Here is a 27,348-nt window from a genome sequence, read left to right as displayed (position 1 = left end):
ACCGTATGCTTCATTCTAAAAAGATAAACACAGTTGCTTCCGGGCGTTTTTAAGTGCTTTATTAAATTTTTACAAAAAACACAAACTATAAAAACAAAGAAGGAATTAAGAAGTTAAAATAAAGGATAGGAAGGTGCAAAAGAATAGAAAAAAATGAAAAACTCAAAAAGGCTAATTAACTTATACAACTTATAAAAGGGTAAATACCAGATACAATTATAAACACAACAGGATATCTGCGAGACCGCCTTCTGCTGCATGAATCCCAGCGATCGGTTAGGTCCCACAGAGTTGGCCTTCTCTGAGTCCCGTCGACTAAACAATGTCGTCTGGCAGGACCCAGGGGAAGAGCCTTCTCTGTGGTGGCTCTGATCCTCTGGAACCAGCTCCCCCCAGAGATTAGGATTGCCCCCACCCTCCTTGCCTTTTGTAAACTCCTTAAAACCCACCTCTGCCATCAGGCATGGGGGAATTGAAACATCTCCCCCTTGCCCATGTAGTTTTTGTGTATGATTCGATTGTGTGCTTGTTTTTTATATTTTGGGGTTTCTTTTTTGGGGGGAATTTTTAACCTAAAACTGTAATTTAGATTGCTAAATATTAGATTTGTTACTATGTACTTTTTTTAACCATTGTTGTGAGCCGCCCCGAGTCTGCGGAGAGGGGCGGCATATAAATCCAATAAATCTAATCTAATCTCTATATAACATTTTGATCTGAAATTCGACAACACACAGCATTTCCACAATCATAAACATTTCTAATTGTCAAGTCCCAAAGATAATGTAGCATTTTTTGCAGTTTCTACAAAAAATTCTGAAAGTCCACATAAAAACAAAACTGGGCAAAGTCTTTTCTGCAATCACCATCTCAGCTAGTTCCATTAACATCATCCATTCTTCCATCATGGGAGTCTTTCTACCTCTATGCATACAACTCACAGCAGTTATCATATATTGAGATATTGTTGTTGTTTTTCTTCAATCATTTATTATGCTTGTTTGCAATTAGTAAATCAATGGAGGAGAAATTTTTTTAACAGTTCATCAGAATTGCCTCTCTTTTTTGACTCATCCCAAGCAAGACAGTTTTCATTAATGACTAGATATGAATGTAAGTCATGCATTCCTCAACCATTGTTCTTTGATAGCAAGCTTTATCTGCTTAAACCAATCTAGTGGTTTAAGAAAAACATTTTCTTCCATCTGCCTTTTTATTGGCCAAAATATTCTGGGTCAAGGCTAAGGACTAATCTTCACAAATAAGGTTTCCCTTTGTTCCAGCTGCTTCACTGGAGACTGGAGTCTTCAGAAAGTCAGTTGATTTGTTCTCCGTTTTTGTAGAAAACCTTATCTACAGTACATGAATTGGCATTGCAAGGAAGCCATCAATTAAATGTTAGGAGAAACTCACTGGTAAATGCAATAGATTAGATTAGATTAGATTTATTGGATTTATATGCCGCCCCTCTCTGTAGACTTTTTAATAATTTTAATAATTTAATAATTTTTTAATAATTTTCATTGCTTTTAAAATAAATGACTAGAAAAAAGAAAGAAGCAAAAAAAGAACAAAACCACAAACTATATACAGGATTAAAAAATTACATAACAAGTGCTTAAAAATTAGTGAAGAAATACAGGAGGAAAAAATGTAAAATGTAATACAATATACTGTACCATTAAAATTCTATACAGACTTATCTAAATAGGCATGTGTGTGTTTTTGTTTTTGTGTTTCTGATACATTTATATGGCTATAGCCTATTGCACTTTGCATTGATGCAAATTATCAATTGGAAAATTGGTTGCAGTGCTTTTTTCCTCATTGGAGGTTTTTAAACAGAAGTTGATCAGGACTATTTGTCATAGATGCTGTAGTTTCTACCTAGAGCAGATGATTCTATACAAAGACTTCCAACGCACTTTCCAATTCTATCATTATATGGAATAGCAGGATATAAGTTTAAGAAAATGAAGAAAATAGAGGACCTCCCTTATCAAAATAGATAACCTCCCTTATGAAACCAGGTTGCAATGCCTTGGTCTCTTCAGCCTTAAAAGACGGCATTTAAGGGGTGTTCTGTCTAGGTCACTCCAGAAGCCAATACCAACCCAAAAAGAGAAGCCAGACACACTGGTAAAAGGCAAAGGCAGTTTTATCAAATTCAAGAAAAACACAGGTAACAGAAAATGTCCTTACAAACAGGAAAATGTTGTCTCTTCAGATATATCCACGAAGGCAAAAGTCCATGCAGCAATACAGAATTCTTGCTGCCAAACCGAGGCTGTAGATAGCAGACCTACACCTCCCACAGGTCTTCCAAAGCTGCTGGGTCACCAGCCAGGAACAGAGACGCCGAGAAACAAGACAGGATAACGCAACTCCAAACTGATAACACTCCACATGGCTTCAAGGGCTTGCCTGTCTTTTAAACCCTGCTAAGGAGGACCACACCCAAACCCAGCTGTTCCTAATTCAGTGCTGATAATACTTCTTTAATTGCTCCTTTCTTTGATCTGACTGTCTCTGTTGCATGTCAATGACGGCTTGAGCGTCATCACCTAATGACTCCAAACTACTGGCTGGGGAGAGCCCCCCCCCGGGGCTCTCATGCTGTTCTCCTTCATCCCATTCCTGATTTTCCTCTCCCCTGTCCGACTGTTCAGCCCCCTCCTCTTCGCTGTCATCCTCCTCCGGGCATGGAGCCAGCAGAGACACAGCCGGTCCCTGAGCAGCCTCAGGCTGAACCACAGCAAGGGGTGACTTGATCGAAGTATATAAAATCATGCATGGGATAGAAAAGGTGGATAGAGAAAAATTATTTTCTCTATCACACAATACTAGGACGAGGGGGCACTTCCCTAAAGCTCATACGCGAGAAAGTGAGGACAAATAAAGGGAAATATTTCTTCACCCAGAGGGTTGTTGGTTTATGGAATTCACTTCCAGAAGAGGTCATGACAGCTGTCAGCCTTGACAGCTTCAAGGCAAGATTAGACAGATTCATGGATACTAAGTGTATCGGTGGTTATTGAAACGGATCTCCATATGCCGCCTCTATGTTGGTTGAGGCAGGCAGGATTCCCTTGAGTACCATTTGTTGGGGGTCAAGGGAAAGGGAGGGTCTTGCCTTCTCTTTCTGCTCAAGATTCCCATGGACAATTGGTGGGCCACTGTGTGACACAGAATGCTGGACTCGATGGGCTTTGGCCTGATTCAGCATGGCTCTTCTTCTTATGTTCTTATATAAAAACACTAGGTTGCTCCTAGAACTGATTATATGATGAACCACTGGTTTTGTTGAATTTTGGTTTAAGGTACCTGCACAATTGGAAGCTTGGCACTCAGACAAATCAGCCATCAACAGGCACATAGCAATAGCAGCATCACTTAGAATTATATACCACTTCACAGTGCTTTACAGCCCACTTTAAGCAGTTTACAGAGTCAGCATATTGCCCCCAACAAGCTGTGTCCTCATTTTACTGACCTCGAAGACTGGAAGGCTGAGTCAACCTTAAGACTGGTGTGATTCGAACTGGCAAATTGCTGGCTATCAATAGTCAGCAGGAGTAGGCTGCAGGATCGCATTCTTACCATTGCACCATCACATAAAACAACATCTTCCTACCATTCAAAATGACTCTCTAGCAATCTATTCCCAGATACGCAGAAAATATCACCAAGATTAACAACAATCAAAGAGTGAACAATACTCCAATCAAGGAACTATCATCTCAGACAAACATTCAAACAATTAAAAGAAAAACATAATCAAAGAACCAGCAAAAACATTTCTACCAATGCCAATAGGGAAAATCACTTGTGTGTAAGTAGAGAGTAAATCCCACTCCCCTTCTAGTCCTGATGATGTTAAAGAACTATCTGCAAGTAAACAACCAAGGTCCCCACAGTTCAACCCTGAGCTAGAGATATTCTCTTCCATTGCTACCTGGACAATTGCAATGTTTCACTTATCAGCTGTGTTATTGCCAAATTGCAAACTATGTATGTTTTAGGGGGGGGTGGTTGCCTGCTAATTTGTTTTGCAATCTTTATTTTGTAATCTTCAGTGCTCATTGTGGTTCTGTGGACCTCTGGAGTCCCGGTTCCCTTAAACTCTCTGCCTTTCTTCCTTTCAGAAGCTTCAGTCTGGATCACGTCATGGAGCGCAAGTATGACTTTGACCTCATCTACATCACCGAACGTATCATCTCTGTGTCTTTTCCTCCTGCTTTGGAGGAACAACGTTACCGTAGCAATCTCCGAGAGGTGGCGCAGATGCTCAAATCCAAGCATGAGGATAAGTATCTGGTAAGGAGGCCAAGGAATTGTTGATGATGATGATGATGATGATGATGATGATGATGATGATGAGCAGAAAAATTGAGTGGAGAGAAGAAACATAGAAACATAGAAGATTGACGGCAGAAAAAGACCTCATGGTCCATCTAGTCTGCCCTTATACTATTTCCTGTATTTTATCTTAGGATGGATATATGTTTATCCCAGGCATGTTTAAATTCAGTTACTGTGGATTTACCAACCACGTCTGCTGGAAGTTTGTTCCAAGGATCTACTACTCTTTCAGTAAAATAATATTTTCTCACGTTGCTTCTGATCTTTCCCCCAACTAACCTCAGATTGTGGCCCCTTGTTCTTGGGTTCACTTTCCTACTAAAAACACTTCCCTCCTGAACGTTATTTAACCCTTTAACATATTTAAATGTTTCGAGAGTTACTCTAAGGAAGAGTTATTCTAAGGAAGGAGCCAACTTGATATTTCTATGTAGGTTTGAGGGAGTCTGTGAAAAACGATTGTTTTACCTCTTGAGATGGAGAGAAATAATGATCACTTTGTCCTGCGGGGTGTCATGATTTCATACCAAGTAAAGCATTAGCATTATCTCCATTTTGAAGAATTCTCCTGTATAAAGTTCACTTAACAGGAGCAGCCTATAAGCTGGGTGGGCAAAGTTGGGAAGGAGCTATATTCTGACTTTCAAGAGGAATAGGGAACTATAAAACTTTTTTTAAAATTTTGGGCCAAGCAACTTAACAAGCTTATTTGAGAAGAGAGAGTAACATTTGGAGTGAAATCACACGAACAACTCTGCTTAAAAATGTTCTGATCAAGGTGCTGTAGGTTATTAGTTGAAAGTTGATTTGGTAGAGTAAACTGCTAAAGATGCTTCTTTATGTCAACAGCTCCTCAACTTGTCAGAGAAACGCCATGACATCATCCGGTTGAACCCCAAGGTGAGAGATGAGCGTTTGGGGCCAAGGTGTTTAGATTAAATTGAGACTACATCTAAATTGAAACTGTTTAGAAGATAATTAGAAGCTTACACATGGTGGAAATTCATAAAATGGCTATACTTTCTGTGATTAAAATAAAGTAAGATTGTTAGTTTAGTTTGACTTGTTGGTTCCCATTTTCAGCTGATCAAAAGGAAAGGAGAGAAAGAGGCATTAATCCTGGAAAGAAAGATATAATGCACAGTAAATACACTGCTCAAAAAAATAAAGGGAACACTTAAACCAGTGTTTTTCAACCAGTGTGCCGCGAAGCTCAGACAGAAAGAAAGCAAGAGAGAGAGAAAGCAAGAGAGAGAGAAAGCAAGAGAGAAAGAAAGCAAGAGAGAGAAAGCAAGAGAGAAAGAAAGCAAGGGAGAGAGAGAAAGAAAGCAAGAGAGAGAGAAAACAAGAGAAAGAGAGAGAGAAAGAGAGAGAGAGAAAGCAAGAGAGAGAGAGAAAGAGAGGGAGGGAAGGAGAGAGAGAGAAAGACATAGAGGGAGGTAGGGAGGGAGAGAGAAAGAGAGCAAAAAAGAGAGGAAGGAAGAGAAAGAAAGAGGGATGGAGAGAGAGAGAAAGAGGAAGGAAGGGAGAGAAAGAGGGAGGGAGAAAGAAATAGAGTGAAGGGGAGGAAGAGAGAGAGAGAGAGAATTTTTTTGTCCAAACTTTTTTAGCGCCCCCCCCCCCCCCGCTCAATGTGCCCCAGGGTTTCGTAAATGTAAAAAATGTGCCGCGGCTCAAAAAAGGTTGAAAATCACTGATTTAAACAACAGAATATAACTCCAAGTAAATCAAACTTCTGTGAAATCCAACTGTCCACTTAGGAAGCAACACTAATTAACAATCAATTTCACATGATGTTGTGCACATTCAACAAAGTATTCAATAAGAATATTTCATTCATTCAGATCTAGGATGTGTTATTTGAGGGTTCCCTTTATTTTTTTTCAGCAGTATATTTACATATAGTACTAAATTGTATGAGGCAACATTTTAAAGAGAATTTTAATTTTCCACGATTGTAATTTCATTGAAAACAGTTAAAGCTAAGTTGTTCAGGAGTGCCTGTTGTTCTCAAGACCATCTATGTGGGTATATTTAGACACAATTCAGTATTTTTCTGATTTTTAAAAATGTTTATATATTATCCCCGTTTCATTTATTTTATTCCTGTATTTTGTATTATTTTCTTCTTGTGTATTTTTCTACTTTATTATTATAAACTGATACAAAGTGTGCAATTCAAAGAGATAGAAATGCAGTACAGAAATCATAATAATTGAGTCAAAGACTGAACCTAAAACCAGATATTGTAGCTCTTTAGCTGAAAGCAAGCCAAGTTACTTGGCTTCAAGACTTGGGAGGGTCATTAGAATGTGTTAAATTTTTAAAAACTAGCAGCTGAGTAGCTATGATTATGATTATGATTATGATTATTTTCTTGTTATTCTTTATACAAAGAGTGACAATAGTGCTCATTCCATTTTATTGCTCTAAAGATGGTAAAAATGAAATTTTCTCCTTCCGCCAACTCTATCCAGGGACACTTTGAAGGTACATAAAGATGCATAAAACTTGTAAAAAAAAATTAACCCACGCTTTTCCAGCTATAATTAGAGTCACATTATCAGTGACTACAGCAGGGGTGTCAAACTCACAGCCCGCAGGCTGGCCACGCCCACCCCCTTTTTAGTGAAGGGGGAAAAAAGTTCTGATACATCATGTGACAAAAATGTGTTGTCACCAGTTTGACACCCCTGGACTATAGTGACAGCAACATAGGCAGTAAAGGTGGGTTAAAAGTCATCAACGGGAACTTAAGGTGGGATGGGAGTTCCATCCTATAGACAAGAAATCATACTCACCAGTTCCAAAAGCTTGTCTCCTCCCTATATACTTCAGCATGTTTTTAACTCCAATACTTCTTTTTCCTTGTTGGTCCAGGTGCAAGATTTTGGCTGGCCAGACCTGCATGCTCCACCTCTGGACAAAATTTGTTCCATCTGCAAAGCCATGGAGACCTGGCTAAATTCAGACCCTCAGCATGTGGCTGTCCTTCACTGCAAGGTCAGAGAAAAATCTTCCCCAATTTCCTGATTATTATAGATATTTATGTAAGGAAGAAATATGATGAACGCAAGGGAAATAAGGCAGCGGACGTTACCTGTTGTTAGGAAAAAGGGATGAGATCCTGGCTTTCCAGAATCATTAACTGAGCAGTTTTGGTATGTTCTCAAAGTCAACAGCTTAGAAAAGTGATGGTGAACCTATGGCACGGGTGCCACAGGTGGCACGTGGAGCCATATCTGCTGGCACATGAGCCATTGCCCTCGCTCAGCTCCAACGTGCATGTGTATGCCAGCCAGTTGATTTTTGGCTTGCACAGAGGCTCTGGGAGGGTGTTTTTGGCTTCCAGAGAGCCTCCGGGGGGATGTGGGAGGGCATTTTTACCCTCTCCCTGCTCCAGGGAAGCCTTTGTAGCTTGGGGAGGATGAAACACGAGCCTAATTGGGAAACAAGCCATTTCTGGCCTCCAGAAGGCATCCAGGGGACAGGGGATGCTGTTTTTGCCCTCCCCAGGCATTGATTTATGGGTGTGGGCACTCTTGCATGTACGATAGTGCACACACACACTCTTTTGGCACCCGAGGGAAAAAAGGTTCGCCTTCACTGGCTTAGAAGGTCCTCTGAGACCTGAGAAAGTCTTAAATCGATGAAATATCTCCATTGTATATAGACCTTCACTTAATTCTGCTTATAGAAAGATAAGCAGAGCATTGAAAGTGTATATGACTGCCAAAACCCTTAGTGCAGTGATGGCGAACCTTTTTTTGGCTCGGGTGCCAAAAGGATGTGTGCGCATGAAATAGTACACGCACGCCTGCCCACATCCATAATGCAATGCCCTATCCCTGTGTATATGCACAATCCCTCCACTGCCCCGTGTATGCGCATAACCCCCTCTCTGAGCTGCCCCTCCATGCATGCACACAGGCCTCACTGAAGCCTCCAGACTTCCGCTAGGCCCATTGGGCTGTTTTTCACTATCCCCAGGGTTCAGGAAAGTCTCCTGAACCTTCGGGATGGTGAAAAACAAGGCAATGGGCCAACCGGAAGTTCACTTCTCTGGGAAGGGGCGGAGAGGAGCGGGTGGGAGACCCCCCCAAGAAGAATAGGAGACACACCCATGGCTTCACTGTGCCCCGGCAGGTAAGGGAGGTCTTGGGATGAGTGGCGGTGCGTAGCGGTTTGGATGCTAAATATGTTAAATATGTTTAACATTTAAATATGTTAAATATGTTTAACATTTAAATATGATAAATATGTTTAACATTTAAATATGTTAAAGGGTTAAATAAGGTTCAGGAGAGAAGTGTTTTTAATAGGAAAGTGAACACAAGAACAAGGTGGCACAATCTGAAGTTAGTTGGAGAAAGATTAGAAGTAACGTGATAAAATATTATTTTACTGAAAGAGTAGTAGATGCTTGGAACAAACTTCCAGCAGGCGTGGTTGGTAAATCCACAGTAACTGAATTTAAACATGCCTGGGATAAACATATATCCATCCTAAGATAAAATACAAGAAATAGTATAAGGGCAGACTAGATGGACCATGAGGTCTTTTTCTGCCGTCAATCTTCTATGTTTCTATGTTTCTATGTTTCTACTTCTGAACTTTCAGCTGGCCTGTTGTGACATTTTTCACCACCCCCAGGCTTCAGGAGGCTTTCTTGAAGTCTGGGGAGAGGGAAAACAGCTGAAAAGAGAGCTGAAAATCAGCTGGCCAGAATGTGCATGCGCGCTGGAGTTGACATAAGGCAATGACTCGCGTGCCCTCAAATATGGCTCTGCGTGCCACAGGTCCACCATCACTGCCTTAGTGCAATGAAGTGGCATCATGCAAACTTTCCTCTGTTTTATCAGAGCCGGAATCTTAATCAGCATTTTCCACCTCTTTCTAGTGATTTCCTTAAAGATATTGAACTAGTTTTCATTTATTTATTTTATTTATTTATTTGTCATACAAATATAGCATTGCATTGTAGTATGTTTAACATAATGTAAGTATAAAGTAGAGATAGAAAAGATAAAAAGACAGTAGGACAGGAATGGTAGGCACAAAGGTGCACTTACGCACGCCCCTTACAGACCTCTTAGAAAAGGGGAGAGTTTTATTGTAGATAATGTAAGGTTGAAGATTTTGGGATTGGGGGAAGAAACAACCGCTACTGATAAATGAAGAAAAGTTTTACATTCCCAGATTGGACAGAGAAGAAGAAAATAATATACAAGATTTTCTCCCCACTCTTCTAATTATGACCAACAGCTTTTGTTTGTTAAGACACGCTCAAGTTGAATAACAATTCTCTGCGTTCATTCTCATTTTTTTGAAATATAATTAATGGATTTTTCCATCTCTGTTTTACTTTCAATTGCAACTTTTAAAAAGTTTTCCTTGGAGGCTGTTTGGACAGGCTGGAACTTCTTCCATGGAAAATTTAAGTCTTCCCCAGCTTTGCAAAGAAGAAGGATGTCGTTGAAGAGACATTGGATGGTTTGTAGTGGTGGTGCAGAATGGCTTCCCACTGAGAGTATAGAGAGAATTATAGAAACGGAACACATAGAATGAATTGTATTTATACAAATCAAATCCAGTGAACAAATGAGTGTAGATAATAATGTATCTTCTTTTGCGTTCCTGTTTTTGTGCTTTTCCTCCCCACTCCAAGACGGCTGTTATATTTTGCCTAAAACTTTTTGCACCCCTGAATTTATAGTCACAATGCCTGACTCCAATGCCAATTTAACGTGTTCTCTCTTTGTGCCAGGGCAACAAGGGCAAGACGGGTGTGATCGTAGCCTCTTACATGTACTACAGCAAAATCTCCGCAAGGTATTGAGCAAGGGAAAACGATAGAGCACCGACAGCCACTTGTTTCTCCTCCTTTCCTTCCTCAGCCTCCTTTTCCAGCTTTCTTCTTAAGCTACATTTTTGGTGGGCCGGATGTATCTGTAACCTGTCTGTTGTGCGTAACCTGCCAATGCATAAATGTAACTCTATGCCCCTTCCTTGCCTTCTCTCCTCAGTGCAGACCAGGCCCTCAGCACACTAACCATGCGCAAGTTCTGTGAAGACAAAGTAGCGGCCTCCCTCCAGCCATCGCAGAAGAGGTGAGTCTTGCGCCCCTCTTATCTTATAGCCAAAGTTGCTTTCTCAAGAGGACAAACTGGACTTCCTCGTTTTTTTCTTTGAAGATGTTTCGCTTCTCATCTAAGAAGATTCTTCAGCTCTGACTGGATAATAGTGGGGAACGGAAGGGCTTATATTCCTTGCAAACAGCTAGTCATTTGCACTCTTTTATAGAGTCGTGGAGGTTTGTCTGTGTTCTCAGGGTCACCCGAGTAGAGAAAATGAGTGCAGAGCCTTCTTGGAACTGCTGGAAAGGACTGTGTTGTTGTTCCTTTGGGGGGGGTGGGGGGTTGTATATTTTTAAAAATTATTTTTCACACCCTACAGAGATTCCAATTTATATACCACAAATCAAAATATAATACAATGCACCTCTGCCGCCAGGCATGGGGGAATGGAGATACTCTTTCCCCCTATGCCTTTACAATTTTATGCACGTATGTTTGGTTTTTATAATAATGGTTTTTTAACTGTTTTTAGTATTGGATTATTATTATATGCTGTTTTATTATTGCTGTTAGCCGCCCCAAGTCTCCAGAGAGAGGGGCGGCATACAAATCAAATCAAATCAAATCAAATCAAATCAAATCAAATCAAATAAATAAATAAACAAATAAATAAATAAATAAACAAACAAACAAATAAATAAATATCAAATGCCAAATTCTTCATCAAATTAATCATTTTTTTCTAATTATTTATCCAATTAGTGGAACAGTTGCAGTCAAAGAGACACCTCTGTCACCTGTCCATTTTTCTCCCCTTTGGGAATTTTTTCATTATCTGGGGCTGTAGAAAGTAAAATTATCTTTGAAATGGTCCACATTTGGGAGGATCAAAGAAATGGATTTCCTTGTTAAGAAATAGAAAGTTGCCTTTCAGATAATGAAGAATTGTCGAAATTTCCTAGCCAACCTGGCTGAAGCTTTGAAAATAAATTGTGTTATGAGAGTCAAGAGCAAAAGTAAACATCGTCATTTTCATGGCTTCTGTGATCAGCATCCAAAGGAACTCTTCTTTAATCAGATTGATTAACATTTGTATTGCATTGTCATGCCACAAACTTTGCTCTTTGAGCATGTAGGCAATGATATAATGCCTATATATAGGGAGTGGCCCATTAAAAAGGAGTGGGGAGCTTGCATCACAACATCGCATTCGTAATATTGATTTTAGCCATATTTGCTCTCCCCCCTCCCACTTATATCTACAGATCCCTTTGGCTTTTGTGTAATTCATTTTATCTTCCAATTATTACCACATAACTAATACAGGTAGTCCTCAACTTACAACTGTTCATTCAGTGACCGTTCAAAGTTATAAGCACTGGGGGAAAAAGTGACTTATGGCTGTTTTTCACAGCATCACGTGATCACAATTCAGATGCTTGGCAACTGATGGTTGCAGTCTTCCGGGGTCATGTGATCCCCTTTTGTGATCTTCTGACAAGCAAAGTCAATGGGGAAGCCAGATTCACTTAACAAACAGCTTACTAACTAATCACTGGCAGTGGTTCACAACAATTAAGGCAAGAAAGGACATAAAATGAGGCAGCACTCACTTAACAAATGTTTGAATTGGCAACATAAATTTCAGACTCAATTGTGGTGGTAAGTTGAGGTCTACCTATATTGTATTGCCTGTTATTAGATTCTGGCATAGAGAGAGATGTTGCTTCATAAGATATTTTTCCTAATAATATTATAGTAAATATATTCTAAAATGTTTCACGCTATTAAAGTGAAGTTGCAATATAATATATTTAATTATAGGCTGAAACCAATATATATAAAAGGATTAAAACTGCAACTGGCCATTTGCCTGTACAGTATAGATGGAATTTAGACCCAGTTATTTTTACATGTCACATATATGATCTCTTTATCTTTCTTTTCTCTGTGGTAGGTATATTCATTATTTCAGTGGGCTTCTCTCCGGCACGATCAAGATGAACAGCAATACACTTTTTCTGCACCATGTCCTGCTCCCAGCCATTCCTACTTTTGAAAATGGGGGAGGTAAGTCTCAGAGGGCTGCAGAAACAATATCCATAAAATACTCCACTTAGGTAATTCTGTTTGGGATGGAGACATCTTTCGCTAGCAAATATATGACTTATGAATGCATGCCCTTTGTTGCCCCTCCATTTCTATGATATAAATTTTCCATTTGCATCATTTTTCTATTTTCTGGAGATGAGTTTTTTGATCCATCTGGCCCATCTTCTCTCTTCTAGGTTATCAACCTTTCCTAAAGATCTACCAATCCATGCAACTGGTCTATACCTCTGGGATCTAGTAAGTATGAGCTAGTTTTCCTCTAGATCAAACACCTAAAGTGCCTTTGAAATTGCAAGGATATACTGTTTTATTTTATTTTATTTTATTTTATTTTATTTTATTATTTTATTATTTTATTTTAATTTAATTTAATTTATTTTAATTTATTTTATTTTATTTTATTTTATTTTAATTTATTTTATTTTATTTTAATTAATTAATTAATTGATTGATTGATTTTATTCATTCATTCATTCATTCATTCATTCATTTATTTATTTATTTACTTTGTCCAATGCACAATAATATACAATGAAGGTTATAGAGGATATAGTAGAGAAGAAATACGAGATATAGGAGAGACTATAGGACAGGGGATGGAAGGCACTCTAGTGCGCTTATGTACGCCCCTTACTGACCTCTTAGGAATCTGGAGAGGTCAACCGTGGATAGTCTATGGGTAAAATGTTGGGGCTTAGGAGATGATACTACAGAGTCTGGTAATGAGTTCCATGCTTTGACAACCCGATTACTAAAGTCATATTTTTTACAGTCAAGTTTGGAGCGGTTAATATTAAGCTTGAATCTGTTGTGTGCTCTTGTGTTGTTGTGGTTGAAGCTGAAGTAGGCTGGTCTTCTTTTAACTTGCATTCTGGTGATTCTTATGATTTCCTCGGTTCATGCAGTAGCCTCCATGATGCCAGTGGAACTCAGAAGATCTGTATCTCCCTGGAGCCGGCCTTGCTCTTGAAGGGAGATGTCATGGTGAGTGTTGCCAGTGACTCAGGATATAAGGGCAGAACTAGATTTCACAAGAGATGTTATGTTGCCGCCAGCCCTTCTTTCTTCCTCCCTTTCTCTCTTTCCTAGAACAGTGCAAAATCAGAAAATATATCATACGATACCCATGCACAAGATATGGCCCTGCCTACTCATATGTAACAATGGCATATAGCAGTGGTGGCGAACCTTTTTTCCCTCCGGTGCCAAAAGAGCTTGCGTGCATGCTATCGTGCATGCACGAGTGCCTACACCCATAATTCAATGCCTGGGGAGGGCGAAAAAACCTTCCCCCACGCCCTTCCCAGGCTCAAAATACTTCCCTGGAATTGGGGGAGGGTAAAAACGCCCTCTCCCATCCCCTGGAGGCTCTCTGGAAGCAAAAAACGCCCTCCCAGAGCCTCTGTGCGAGCCAAAAATCAGCTGGCTGGCACACACATGCAGGTTGGAGCTGAACTAGGGCAATGGCTCGCGTGCCAGCAGATATGGCTCCATGTGCCACCTGTGGCACCCATGCCATAGGTTCACTATCACTGGCATATAGTATGATGCTCTTTGTTGTAATACACACTGCCAAGTGAATGGGTTTGCTGCAGGCAGAAAGAATTCTGCAGTAGGTGTAAGATATAACCTCTTGTTCATTTTATAAATGGAGTGATTTTTATATTGATTTATTTTAAAACCAAGGTATAGCAGTGTATTATTATTATTATTATTATTATTATTGTTGTTGTTGTTGTTGTTATTATTGTTACTACTACTACTACTACAATGTTTCCCTGAAAATAATATATCCCCCCCAAAAAGCCCGAATCTGAAAATAAACCCTTCCCCAAAAATAAGCTCTCTCCCCAAAATAAGCCCTTCTCAAAAATATTTAAATCCATGCCCAGGAATAAGAAGTAAGAGCTGAAATCTGGTAAGACGGCAAGAGGAGCCTCATCTTGCTCCATGCTGCCTGAAATAATAAAACCTTCCCAAAAAATAAGTACTATTTACTATAAGTACTAGGTACTATTTTTGGGAAAACATGGTATTGTTGTTGTTGTTGTTATTACCTTTTATTCATTAAAAATAAAATTCAGTCAACTGAACTTTTTAAAAAAGTATCACAAATACCACTGCCTGGTGCTGATGGTTGATACGAGTTGCTGCCAGCATCCTAGGTATCCACCAAGTGTCTTCTTAAAATATATGACGTTCTGAGTAGTGCAGTTTTTTGCAGTTCTGCTAGTGTTACTGCAGGAAGCTGCAATTTCTTGGTGTGTTTTTGTGTGTGATTATTATTTTTGTGATGATGATGATGATGATGATTATGAACCCAGCAAACCTAGTAGTAGGAATATCATATACTTTTTTTTAAAAATTGTCATACAAATATAGTATTGTATTGTAGTATGTTTAACATAATATAAGGATAAAGTAGAGATAGAAAAGATAAAAACACATTAGGACAGGAACGGTAGGCACAAAGGTGCACTTATGCACACCCCTTATACCTTGATCATAGAGAGCAAGGAAAATAATGTAAATAGGGGTTTTATATTATCCTTGTATTTATCATTCTGGGAATGAATAGAATATAGATTCATGATACTGGAAGTGACCTTGGGGGTCTCCTAGATGGACCCCCTGCTTCTGTCTTGAGACCTTATACTATCCTGGTCAAATGGTTGTCCACTCTTTTTTTGAAAACCTCTAGTAGTGGAATACCTACAACTTTGGGAGGCAAGTTATTCCATAGATTAACTGTTTTCACTGTCAGGAAATTTCTCCTTACTTCAAGGTTGAATCTTTCTTTAACAAACTTGTACACGTTACTTCTTATCCTGGAGCTGGGGTGGCACAGTGGTTAGAGTGCAACACTGCAGGTTACTTCAGCTCACCACCAGCTCAAGGTTGACTCAGCCTCCTCTCCTTCCGAGGTGGGTAAAATGTGGACCCAGATTGTTGGGGGCAATAGGCTGATTCTGTAAACTACTTAGAGAGGGCTGTAAAAGCACTATGAAGTGATATATAAGTCTAAATGCTATTGCTATTGCTATCCTGCCCTCTGGTGTCTTAAAGAAAAAATCAACCCTCTTTGTTTATAACAACCACTCAAGTAGTGGAAGGCAGTTATCATATCTCTCGTCCTTCTTTTGAATACACATTCCTAGCTCCCTCAATCATTTGTCATATGATTTAGCCACCAGACCCTTTATCATCTTTATTCCTCTTCTCTGCACATTTTAGATTAAAAATAAAATAAATAAGGTATAGTGATTTTTGATAAATATGTCTGCTTAATCCAGGAGTTCACCGAAGCCACTCCGTAGCTAATTTTTAGTGTGCCAAATATTGCCTGCTGGGCACTGGAATTCCAATTTTAAAAGACTACCTATGTTAGGCGGATCTCAGTTTGAACTTGCTATGCATTTCTTGCATACTTAGGCAAGAATGTGCACTTCAAATTACTCCAAAAGTGGATGCAGAGAGTCACAGTGTGTACCTTTTCTTTCAAAAATTTAAAACACGTTCATTGGTAAAGATTCCAGGTTGTTCTTATTTTTTAAGTCAACTCACCGGGCATATCTGGAATTTTTCAAATTTATTCTGTGTAGCTGTTTATTTTGCCAGAGACACTAAGTTGATTTGGAAGGCAGAAAGCACAGCTTGTCACATGAATTCTGTCCTCTATGTCAGTTCGCCTCGGTCAACTCGCCATGGTCAACTTGCCCCAGCCAACTTGCTGCAGGAGAAGAGTTATATTAATATCAAAGAAATGATGGGATAAAATTATTAAAGAAAGGATGCGAAAGGAGAGACAGAATGAAATGTGAATGGCAAAAAAAATATGTTTTTTTAATTTTCTTTTTAAAATAGAGTTTATTAAATTATATACATAAATAAAAGACATACATTAACAGATAATTGAGTTCATAGATTGTGAGTACAGTTGTAGTTTTTCTGTTAGATAATACAACAAATATTCCCACCCCATCCATTGTTTTTTTTTATATATTGTAAATAATTAAATCCCTAGTTCCCAACGTGGGTCCCATTTGATTTTTAATGGGGGCAATTGGAACCTTGTTTAAACCAAGTTAATAGCCTTTTAGGCTTCCTCTGTGTGAGTTAGGAGTTCACCTTTTGAATAGTAAGAATTATATGTCATGGGGGGGGGGAGCATCAGGATTTTAGAGATGCTTAGGTGGGGCATGGCCAAAAAAAGGTTGGGAACCACTGAATTAAATAGAATTGTTAAATTGTCCCACATTGAGTTGGCCATGATAAGTTGGCTATGGCAGGTTGCCCCATTCCCTTTGCCCCAAAGCTCAGAAATTTCTTACCTCCCACACTTATGTTGGCAATCCCCAACATTTTCTTCCCTGGACTCTGTTTTGTCACTAGTTGGTAGACTCCTAGGTTCAGCTGTGCAGAATGTGTTAAGCAAAGCAAGTGCTAAAGCTCTGGCTTTGCTGCCCTCCCCATTTCTGAATGTCACAAGCTGGTATGAAGGTGCTCTCAGCCAATCAGAGCTCTGCTACAATTCAGAGATGATTTTGACTGAAGGTCAGTCCCTTAGATTTAACCATCTATTGAAACTCACCATGAGCACAAGCTTACGGATCATCAAATGTCTGCTGCAGGCGAGGGCATTTTCAAAGGGCGTTGAACCTGGGAATCGTGACATCTCTTTGAATCCAATGCCTGCCCAAGCTCATCATGCAACTGATACCTGAGACCAGGGAGGTGGTGAGCTTCAAATGCCCAGGTCTAAAGCTGTAATCACCATATGTTGGAACCTGCCAGATAACAGACAACCAGGCGCCAGGAGTTTGATAGGTACAACCGAGAGTTTAGTTTGTATGAAAGAGACTTGACAGCTTTTCCAAACAGAATAGCTCAGGGAGCAGAGTGGAAAGACATGCACACATCAGCTGCTGTGGCTGATTCCTTTCCTCCATTGATTGACAGCCCTTTATTTTAATTGTAAAACTTCATTAAAAAAATTTCATTTTTAAAAATTGTGGTGGCAATATGCACATTCTGGAAGCAAATAAGAGCAACAGAGCAGGGAGGTGAGTGGGCTCATTTGTCTTGCATAAATGTGCAAATATTGTATTCTGGAAGCCTTCAAACCCATTTTTTTCAGAGCCTTGGTTGCACTACCCCAAAGGGGAACCACCAAGGCTTGAGACCACATAGAGGCAAGCATATAGTTAGATTTTTTTTAATCTTGTTCTCCAACCTTACAGAATACAACATCACAGACATCTGAGCTAAATTCAGGCTTAAAATCCCATGGCTTGTGTATTTAGTGTGTGAACTTCAGCTAAGTTTGAAAGAGCCCTGTCAGAGTTGAAACCACAAGTCAAAAATCAAGATCTTCAGGGGGGGGGGGAATAAGTAAAAATAACCCAAAATATATAGCTTGGTTTTACTTGACAGATGTTTTTCCAGTATCTTGCCAACATTCTTTGCCCCATGCAAAGAAAAGATTTCATATTAGCCATGGTCCATATGCTGCCTAAATGAACATTAAAAATGAGATTTAATGATATCCCTCTGCAAAAATATTGAGTCAATTGCCCATCTCTACCGCCTTTTCTCCGAGAGACACTGAGCTTGTCGATCAGAAAGATCACCAGTTCAGCAGTTCAAAACCCTAGTGCCGCGTAATGGGGTGAGCTCTGTTACTTGCCCCACCTTCTGCCAACCTAGTAGTTCAAAAGCACATAAAAATGCAAGAAGAAAGATGGGGACCACCTTTAGTGGGAAAGTAAGAGCGTTCCGTGCTCCTTTGGCATTTAGTCATGCCGGCCACAAGACCACGGAATCGTCATTAGACAGTGCTGGGTCTTTGGCTTAGAAATGGAGACGAGCACTGCCCCCTAGAGTCGGGAAGGACTAGCATCAGGGGTGGCCTGCTGCCTGGACGGGGGGGGGACACAGTGGAACTCCACCCCAGAGCACCCAATTTGCACTGAAAGATGTTGAAAGAAAATGAGGAGAGGGACGGCATACAAATCCAATTGATAATAATAATAATAATAATAATAATAATAATAATAATAATAATAATCATCCACATCCACAATGTGGTAGTAAAAATTTTGGTAGCCCTTCACTGACTAGTATGTATGTGTAAGGGGAACCTTTACCTTTATCTTACTGCCTTTTCTATTCAGCCTGGCATAAGAACTTAATTTTTTAGGCTCTTACTTCTATAAGTCCTCAGAAGATTATATATACAGTACGGTGGTACCTCTACTTAAGAGCTTAATTCGTTCTGTGACCAGATTCTTAATTAGAAAAGTTCTTAAGGAGAAGCATTTTTTCCCATAGGAATCAATGTAAAAGCAAAGAATGTGTGCAAAACCATTAGGAAAGAAATAAAAGCCCGGAATTTGGGTGGGAGGAGGAAGAAGAGTTGCTGCCAAAGGAAGAAGGTGAGATGAGGGGAAACAAAAAAAGTCCAAAACTTTAAGGCTTAAAAAAATAAAAGAGGGACTCTGAGGCAGCGAGGAGGAGCACTCGCCTCTCATACACCCGGCGCGAGGCTGCCTCCCATACACTGCACCAGAGAGAGAAACCCAGGGGGAATGGCAGGAAACTGGCCGGGCCTTCATGCTGTTCTCAAATTTCCTGGGAAATTTTTCCGGGCTCGGGTTCTTAAGTAGAAAATAGTTCTTAAGAAGAGGCAAAAAAATATTGAGTACCTGGTTCTTCTCTAGAAAAGTTCTTAAGTAGAGGTGTTCTTAGGCAGAGGTACATATATATATAAACTATGGGGATGCTGCAAAAGTCACATTTTTCGGTGCCGTTATAACTTCAAGTGGTCACTAAGTGAACTGTTGTAAGTCAAGGACTATCAGCATAGCTTTGCTATATAAAGAAATAGCAATAGCATTTAGATTTATATACCGCTGCATAGTGCTTTTACAGCCCTCTCTAAGCTGGGTCCTCATTTTACCCACCTCGGAAGGATGGGAGGCTGAGTCAACCTTGAGCGGGTGGTGAGATTTGAACTGCTGAACTACAGCTAGCAGTTAGCTGAAGTAGCATGTAGTGCTGCACTCTAACCCCAGCTCTAAATACAGATTAAATTTTTAAAGTTTAGAGCTTTTTACGCAATGTATGTTTGTGATCACTGTCTGCAAATAGCTATTACTTTTAAATGAGTAGAGTCGAGACAGCCGGACCACATGGCTGGCTGGAAAAGCTGCGCTCTCTACTAATTCTGTCATCCTTTCCTCTCCAGGTGAAATGCTACCATAAACATCTGCAGGGAGGAGAGCGAGATGTTGTGTTCCGGGTCCAGTTTCACACCTGTACCATCCACAGCACCCAACTCTGGTTCAGCAAAGACGAGTTGGATGACGCCTGGAGAGGTAAGCAAGGGGTTTTGGAAAAGAGAAGCAAAGAGACATGCATGTTAATACCAAAGGATTACAGACACGTAATGCGAAACATCAGGAGTCGGACAGCACTTTTTTTTCCAGTTGGCACTAGTGTTGGGCAAACCCAATGAAGTTCGGGTTCGGCGAACTCACCTGAACTTTGCCGTGAAGTTCAGGTGAGTTCGCCAAACCTGAACCTGAACCCAAACAGTAGCAGTGCTGCTGCAGCGTCCTTTTCTGTAAAAATAAACAAGGAGTTGGGGAATTCCCCACCTCCTTTTGCTTCCTTTTATTTTTACAGAAAAGGATGCCGCAGCAGCGCTACAAGCAAAAGGAGGGGGGGAATCCCACGATGGGATTCCGGGGGCGGGGCTTTGATGTCATGGAGACGCCTTCCTCCCCATTTTGGCCGGCCAGGAAGGAGTCTCCATGATGTCAAAGACTCGCCCCTGGAATCCCATTGTGGGATTCCCCAGTCTCCTCCCGGGCGGCGGCGCTGCGCAGTGTTCGAACGAACGCCGAACGCTGAACTCAAACTTTTTAAAAAGTTTGGGTTTGAACCCGAACTTTGCAAAGTTCGGTTCGCCCAACACTAGTTGGCACCTTTTACTGAAAGGCATAAGCTTTTTGGAGTTGCAGGCAACTCCATCAAATGTACGAAGTGACTAGAGTAAGGAAGGATTTAAATTAGGATGAGGTGGGGGTAAGAGAATGGGAGTGGGAAATGGGTTAATGATGCAGGTTACATGCGAGGGAGATCACAAGCAATTTATCATTTAGCAAATATAACATGCTGCCCCTCACGCCGGTTTTTTGTCCCAGGAGGCTTCAAGGAGGCCTGCTAAGCCCAAAACAATGAGGTGGGACATGTGCATATGCACAGGGGGGTGCATTGTATTATGGGTGTGGGCACATGCAAGAACAAAAAGGTTTGCCATCACTGGACTAGGTTATAGATCAAGGGTCCCCAAACTTGGCAACTTTAAGACTTGTGGACTTCAAAGCTGGCTGGAGAATTCTGGGAGTTGAAGTCCAGAAGTCTTAAAGTTGCCAAGTTTGGAGACCCTTGCTATAGATGTTAATGTTAATGATAGAAACTAGAAGTATGTAAGGTATGTGCGGTGATTTGTAGGTTATCTGTATAAAATGGCAGCTTTATGTCCATTGTGTATGACAGTGATGGTGAACCTTTTTTTCCTTAGGTGTTGAAAGAGCCTGCACGTGCACTATCGCACATGTGCAACTGCCCACACCCTTAATTCAATGCCTGGGGAAGGCAAAAACAGCTTCCTCTGTCCACTGGAGGCTGGAAATGACCTGTTTCCCAACTTCTGGTGGGCCCAGTAGGCTCGTGTTTCGCTCTCTCCAGGCTCCAAAGGCTTTCCTGGAGCCGAGGGAGGGTAAAAATGCCCTCCTCCATCACCCTGGAGGCTCTCTGGAAGTCAAATATGCCCTCCCAGAGCCTCTGGGTGAGCCAAAAATCAGCTGGCCAGCTGAGACATGCACGATGGAGCTGAGCTAGGGCAATGGCTCTTATGCCAGCAGACATGGCTTTGAGTGCCACTGGTGGCACCCATGCCATAGGTTTGCCATCACTGGTGTATGACATCAAGAATAACAGAACACAGAATAACCGAGTTGGAAGTGACCTTGGAGGTCTTCTAATCCAACCCCCTTTCTCTAACCCTAACTAGGTGCTAACGATCTTCCCGGCTTCCTACTCTCTTCAAAGAAGGTTTTCCCAGCCCTAAGTCTTTGCAAGCTTGCTTTCATTCCTACTCCCTCTGAAAAAGGCAAACCTATGGTGCTAACAATCTTCCTGTCTTGCAGCGTTTATTTTTTATTCCTACTCCCTTTGAAGCAGTTTTTCCTGCCCTAAATCTTTTCAGGCTTGTTTTCATTCCTGCTCCCTCTGAAAATTTTATTTTATCCCCCTAACCAGAGGATAAAATAATGTGCTAAAGCTGAACAGGCCAGGAACACTAGCCAATGAATACCTGGTAGGTACATTTCCCCCCCTATTTCCCTCCCCTAAAAGTTAGGTGCGTCTTATACTCCAGTGTATCTTATACGTACTCTGAAAAATACAGCAGTTATCTATGTGCCCATGGCTGCTCCACTCATTTGGAAGCTGTGCCACTCATTTCCATTGTCAAAGATGAAGTAATTATGGGTGAATACAAAGTAACCCAGTCTGTTAGCAAGGCATTCTCTTTGGCATGGGGATGATATCTGGGGTAGCTTAAAGTCCATGTTTATGGGGGAAGTTAGTATACCAACATAGATGGTGGCTAAAATGGTGCTGTTATGCTGACCATCCATGATGTCCAGTCTTCTTAGAGAATCTGTGGCATCTCTTATGCAGCTGGGAGTGCTGGTGGTATAAATCTGAAGACAAAGTCCATGAAACCTGACTTTCCTGTTGTGATCTTTCTAATGCTTGAAACAATGGAATGGCCCTGTTTATTAGAGTTGTGTATTTTGGCAAACAGATAGAAAATGCCCAATCAGGACTTTTGCAGTGTCTCCATGGAAATTTAATGTTTGTTCTTAGGAAATCTTTCATTGGATTGCGTAATATTTCTGATATGATGTTGTGAGAAGTGAGTTGCTATAATGTGGTGTTGCTATAATGTGGTTTTGGAGAGTTGTTTCTTGGTTTCCTTGACGTGAATCCACCATATTCACAATGACAACGGATGCTTTGTTAGCCTACTTCATTATCATGTCATTGTTATTCTTGAGTCTTGATGGCATCTGGTTCTGGATTGCTAGAATTGTTCCCTAAGGGGAATTTTTAATTGGTAGAAATGGCTTTAGATTGTTGGCAGAACCAATCCAGTTCAGGATTGCATCCATTTGAGAGCACTGATGCAGCTTTTAAAATGCATCTCCAATTTGGTGTGATTTATAGTTGCATCTTATAGTAGGATGTGTTGTTTTCATGATGGTTGTGTTTTGTTTCTTCTCTTGAAAATATTCCTGAAGTCAAATGAAAAATAATGAAAATTAAAGATAAGGAATATACAGAATGTTGTAATGTATGGGTGAAATTTTATGACTGGATAGAAAATGAATATACAGTGATCCCTCGTTTTTCGCAGGGGGTGCGTTCCAAGACCACCCGTGAAAAACGAATTTCCGTGAAGTAGAGGAAAGATATTTTTTAATGTATTTAACGAGTATTTGGATTTTTAAAACCCACCCTTTGCATTAAACAGTCATTCTATAATATTTCTCAGCTGGAACTACATGTGATATTCTATCATTTTCTTTAATAGAGTACAGTAGAACTGTAGAAGAATTTTATGGATTTTAATGGATTTTAAATTTTCAATGGATTTAATGGATTTAAGCCCCCTTTGAAAACCCGTGAAGTAGCGAATCCGCAAAAGGTGAACCGTGAAGTAGTGAGGGATTACTGTATTTGAATTATAATGATTAAAAGAAAAGGAAAGGGAAAATAAAGGTGGTAGACCCAAGTGACAAAACTAGATTTTGAGGAGGCAGTATTAGAATGACAGCATATACCTAGAATAAAGAGAGTTACATGAAATGAGTACAGAAAGGATATAAAAATAATGATTTTAGAAGAGACACCAATAGTTTAAAATTATTATCAGTCTGCTAAATATAAGATGAATGAGGATTAGGATCACTCAAGGAATGGTTAAGAGGGAGAAAAAGGAAGTAGGAAGGGAAGGGAGAAGTGAAGGAGTGGAGGAAAGTAGGAAGGGGGAGAGAAAAAACAAGAAGGTAGAGGGAAGAGATGGAGACGGAGGGAGGGGAGAGTAAAGAAAAGGAGAAAAACAGTCTGATAAATAACAGCACAAAATAGGTGCAAATAGGATATTATTTCATGATCGTCTAAATAAAAATGTATAGCAATCTATGTTATTGACATGTTTTAAGGTATATGTATTGATGTATATATGGAAACTGCGGAGAAAAAATTAAAAAACTTTAAAAAAATATTCCTGAAATCACAAGTGGCCAAAAAGTGTTCTGTGCTCTCCACATTGTTGTATATTTTGTGTGAGTTTAGTGTGATTGGAATTATCCTCTTCTTAGACAAGTGTATTATGGATAGGAAAGCTTGTTGCATTTCTTAACATCATTAAAAAAATTATAAATTAAATGTGTATGGAAACGGGACATGTAAGGAAGGGAAACACTTTGGCTAGACACCAAATGTACTGAAACTATTTTCTGTTCTTCCTCCTTCCATAGATGAAAGGTTTCCCTTTGAAGCAAGTGTAGAATTTGTCTTCTCTTCTAGTCCAGAGAAAATTAAAGGTGAGTGAACAGCAGTTGAAGAGTAATGGATGCAGTGCAATGAACAGTGGTTTTTTGGATCCTAAACAAGGCAGAATTAGACCCAAGCCATCCATCTTTCTTGAAGTAAAGCAAGGTCAGGCTTAAGTGGAAGGCTGCCAATTGGAGACAGCTTAGAAATATGGTATTATAGAAATGTAAATAGATAAATATGATGGAGGCATGGAATTAATCAAAAACAGCGTTCCAGATGGGAAGAATTATCAGCCTTCATTTGGCCTGGAACTCTTGTAATCAAAACATCTGGAGGGCACCATTTTTGCGGGGAAGGTCATCTGAGAGCAAGACCAGCCCACTGGTTTTGCATCACCAATCATCACCAATCAGTCACGTTAAACTTTTCTCTTTGGTCTCCTGTCTGCAGGAGATACAGAAATGCAGCCATTGGCCTGGAAATTCTATTGATCTCTCTGCAGAGAAAGTGCATTGGGATCTATTTGTTTTTGTAGCTATTTGTTCAGTGTTTAACCTTTCCTTCAGCAGTTCAAGACTTAGCAGAGGAGATAAGAAGGCTTTCTGTTTGCTTAGAATCTTAATTCTTATCACACTAGCCATAGCTCCTTTGGCAGCAGAAAGCGCATCGGCTGCCAGTTTAGGGATCAGCAGCCTTTCCTGCTGTATGTTTTCTCAATTGAAATTACGGTCAGGGTAGAATATATTTTGTGATTGCGACAAAGAGTTGAGGAGGCAGCAGGAAATGGAAAGAAGAAGAGAGGCAGCCAACCACGATCTAGAAGATTTTGTTCTTGCAGAACGAAAAAACAATAAAATTCTATTTTTGGTTGACCTCTTTGGCTTAGAGGATAAATTTTAATATCACAATGTTTACTCTTTCATTCCCTTCCTCCAAATAAACACAGGAATAGGAGAGAGAGGCCTCTGGGAAACAAATATACCACTTTCACTCTTAACCCTTTGCTGAAAGAACACACTCTTATTTCATTCTTCAAATAACTGCAGTCCATGAAAAAGAAGACAGACATTTTCCACCAGGCTTCTCCAGATAATGTCCTTGTGTCATCCAATAGTGCCCTGTGTCTTTCAGCAGCTCAAGGAACTGGGCAAGAAGATTTCCTATCTCTGTTTTGTAGCATCATTTAAAAATAATATTCTGAAGGCAATTTAATTGTTGTATTGCTAATGATCACTACGTCCTACAAACCTGAGGTTTTTATTTGAAGGGTATTCAGTATATTCTTAGGTCAGTATATTTATAGCTCTATGTTTACTAAGAGAATTGTGAGAGTTATAGAATTTGCTCTCTTATTATTGTCTTATTTTGGATCAACTACACATTCTCTGAAAAAGTGATAAACATGTCCACAGTGTAAGCAGTTGACCAATTTTGCTCAGATTTCAACATTGTCATCAAAACAGAATTTTTTATTTATTTTTTTATACTGTAAAATCTCCATTTCCTCCTGATCAGCTGGGATTTGGGAGGCAGAGAATAAATGGGGACGGGGCCAGTCAGAGGTGGCATTTATTGGTTCTCTGAACTACTCAAAATTTCCACTACTGGTTCTCCAGACTACTCAAAATTTCCACTACCGCTACTCCAGAACTGGTGAGAACCACTGAATTAGATGTTTATCAGGAGAACATCTTGACTTTTTGCAACCATTCAATTGCAGAAAAGAAAGCAGAGATGTGCCCTGGGAAATGCCACTTGCGTAAGAGCTTGGTGACATGTACCCTTCCCAAAATTTTAGCTTGGTATTGGCAAACGGAAGCAAAAGCATCCCAAAACATTGGCTGCATTTTACGTGATCAACAATATGCTGCAGCAAGTAGCAAGATTCCTTGTGGGGCAATTAAACTGGTAGCTACGTTTGGTGTTGAAAGAAGATGCTACCAGTGGCACTCTAGTTTTTCTGGGCAAGTGGTAGACTTTTTAGAGAACTCTTGCAGATGATGCCAATTCTTAACACAAGAGTTTGATGACCTGCATCACACAAAGTAAAATTACCCAGCTAGTCTTTCCACACGCATGTATGAAATGGTGATACACAACAAACATTTTCCTTCTTTTGCTGTGAAAAATGGAATTCCATTTTTTAATTTAAGATACGTGAAGCATACTACTTGTTGATCTTCTTGGGTCCACCTTGTCTTTTATTTTCCCCTCCAGGCCGAGAGAACTATAGAAACAATGCTGATATTGCCGTGGATTACAGCATCTCCGATCCTATAGTCCGTTGGGATTCCTATGAGAACTTCAACCTGCAGTATGAGGACAGCCTGGAAGGTATAAAAGGCCTGAACCCAGGGAACTCCATAGTACTTAGAACTCCAGGGCTACATCATCGCTGGCTAGGCTGCTGTTCTACATCTGTGCAAAGGAGAAAAAGTCACAATTCAAAGTGTTGGTTATGACCTATAAAGCCTTTCATGGCACCGGACCAGATTATCTCAGGGACCGCCTTCTGCTGCACGAATCCCAACGACCAGTTAGGTCCCACAGAGTGGGTCTTCTCCGGGTCCCGTCAACTAAACAATGTAGCTTGGCGGGACCCAGGGGAAGAGCCTTCTCTGTGGCGGCCCCGGCCCTCTGGAACCAACTCCCCCCAAAGATTAGAATTGCCTCTACCCTCCTTGCCTTTAGTAAGCTGCTTAAAACCCACCTCTGCCGCCAGATATGGGGAATTGAGATATTCTTTCCCCCTAGGCCTTTACAGTTTTATGCATGGTATATTTGTATGTATGTTTGGTTTTTATAATAATGGGTTTTTAACTGTTTTTAGTATTGGATTATTATTATATGCTGTTTTATTACTGTTGTTAGCCCCCCCTAGTCTGCGGAGAAGGGTGACATACAAATCCAATAAATAAATAAATAAAACCAGGCAGAATTCAGCATCCGTGGGAGTTCTGCTTTAGACTAAACAATTGTTATGAAACTACTGTGTTTTCCCCCAAATAAGACCCTGTCTTGTTTTTGTTTTGAACCCTGAAATAAGCGCTTGGCTTTATTGTCATTCACCCAAAAGCCTGATTGGGCTTATTATCAGGGGGTGTCTTATTTGATGGGGAAGCAGGGTAGTTTGTGGATGATTGCTTAGAGAGGGTGAATAGAG

The 27,348-nt window shown here is 40.2% G+C and overlaps 1 protein-coding gene across 8 annotated transcripts in view; it reads left to right on the top strand.

Moving 5' to 3' along the window:
* The window catches only part of TNS2 (tensin 2), a 193,235-nt gene that overhangs the window by 134,332 nt on the left and 31,555 nt on the right, over positions 1 to 27,348 (top strand). For all 8 annotated transcript variants that reach the window (XM_070740986.1, XM_070740984.1, XM_070740988.1 and 5 more), the window contains 11 exons: positions 4,146 to 4,317; positions 5,212 to 5,262; positions 7,243 to 7,365; positions 10,130 to 10,194; positions 10,389 to 10,472; positions 12,397 to 12,509; positions 12,728 to 12,788; positions 13,457 to 13,535; positions 19,798 to 19,927; positions 24,167 to 24,232; positions 26,403 to 26,519. In XM_070740986.1, the coding sequence (XP_070597087.1) occupies positions 4,146 to 4,317; positions 5,212 to 5,262; positions 7,243 to 7,365; positions 10,130 to 10,194; positions 10,389 to 10,472; positions 12,397 to 12,509; positions 12,728 to 12,788; positions 13,457 to 13,535; positions 19,798 to 19,927; positions 24,167 to 24,232; positions 26,403 to 26,519 (1,061 nt within the window). The remainder of the gene's footprint in view (positions 1 to 4,145; positions 4,318 to 5,211; positions 5,263 to 7,242; positions 7,366 to 10,129; positions 10,195 to 10,388; positions 10,473 to 12,396; positions 12,510 to 12,727; positions 12,789 to 13,456; positions 13,536 to 19,797; positions 19,928 to 24,166; positions 24,233 to 26,402; positions 26,520 to 27,348) is intronic.

This window comes from Erythrolamprus reginae, chromosome 2, assembly GCF_031021105.1.
Source record: "Erythrolamprus reginae isolate rEryReg1 chromosome 2, rEryReg1.hap1, whole genome shotgun sequence".
NCBI lineage: Eukaryota > Metazoa > Chordata > Lepidosauria > Squamata > Dipsadidae > Erythrolamprus > Erythrolamprus reginae.
Note: the sequence above shows the minus strand (reverse complement) of the source record. Positions and strands in the feature narration are given on the sequence as shown.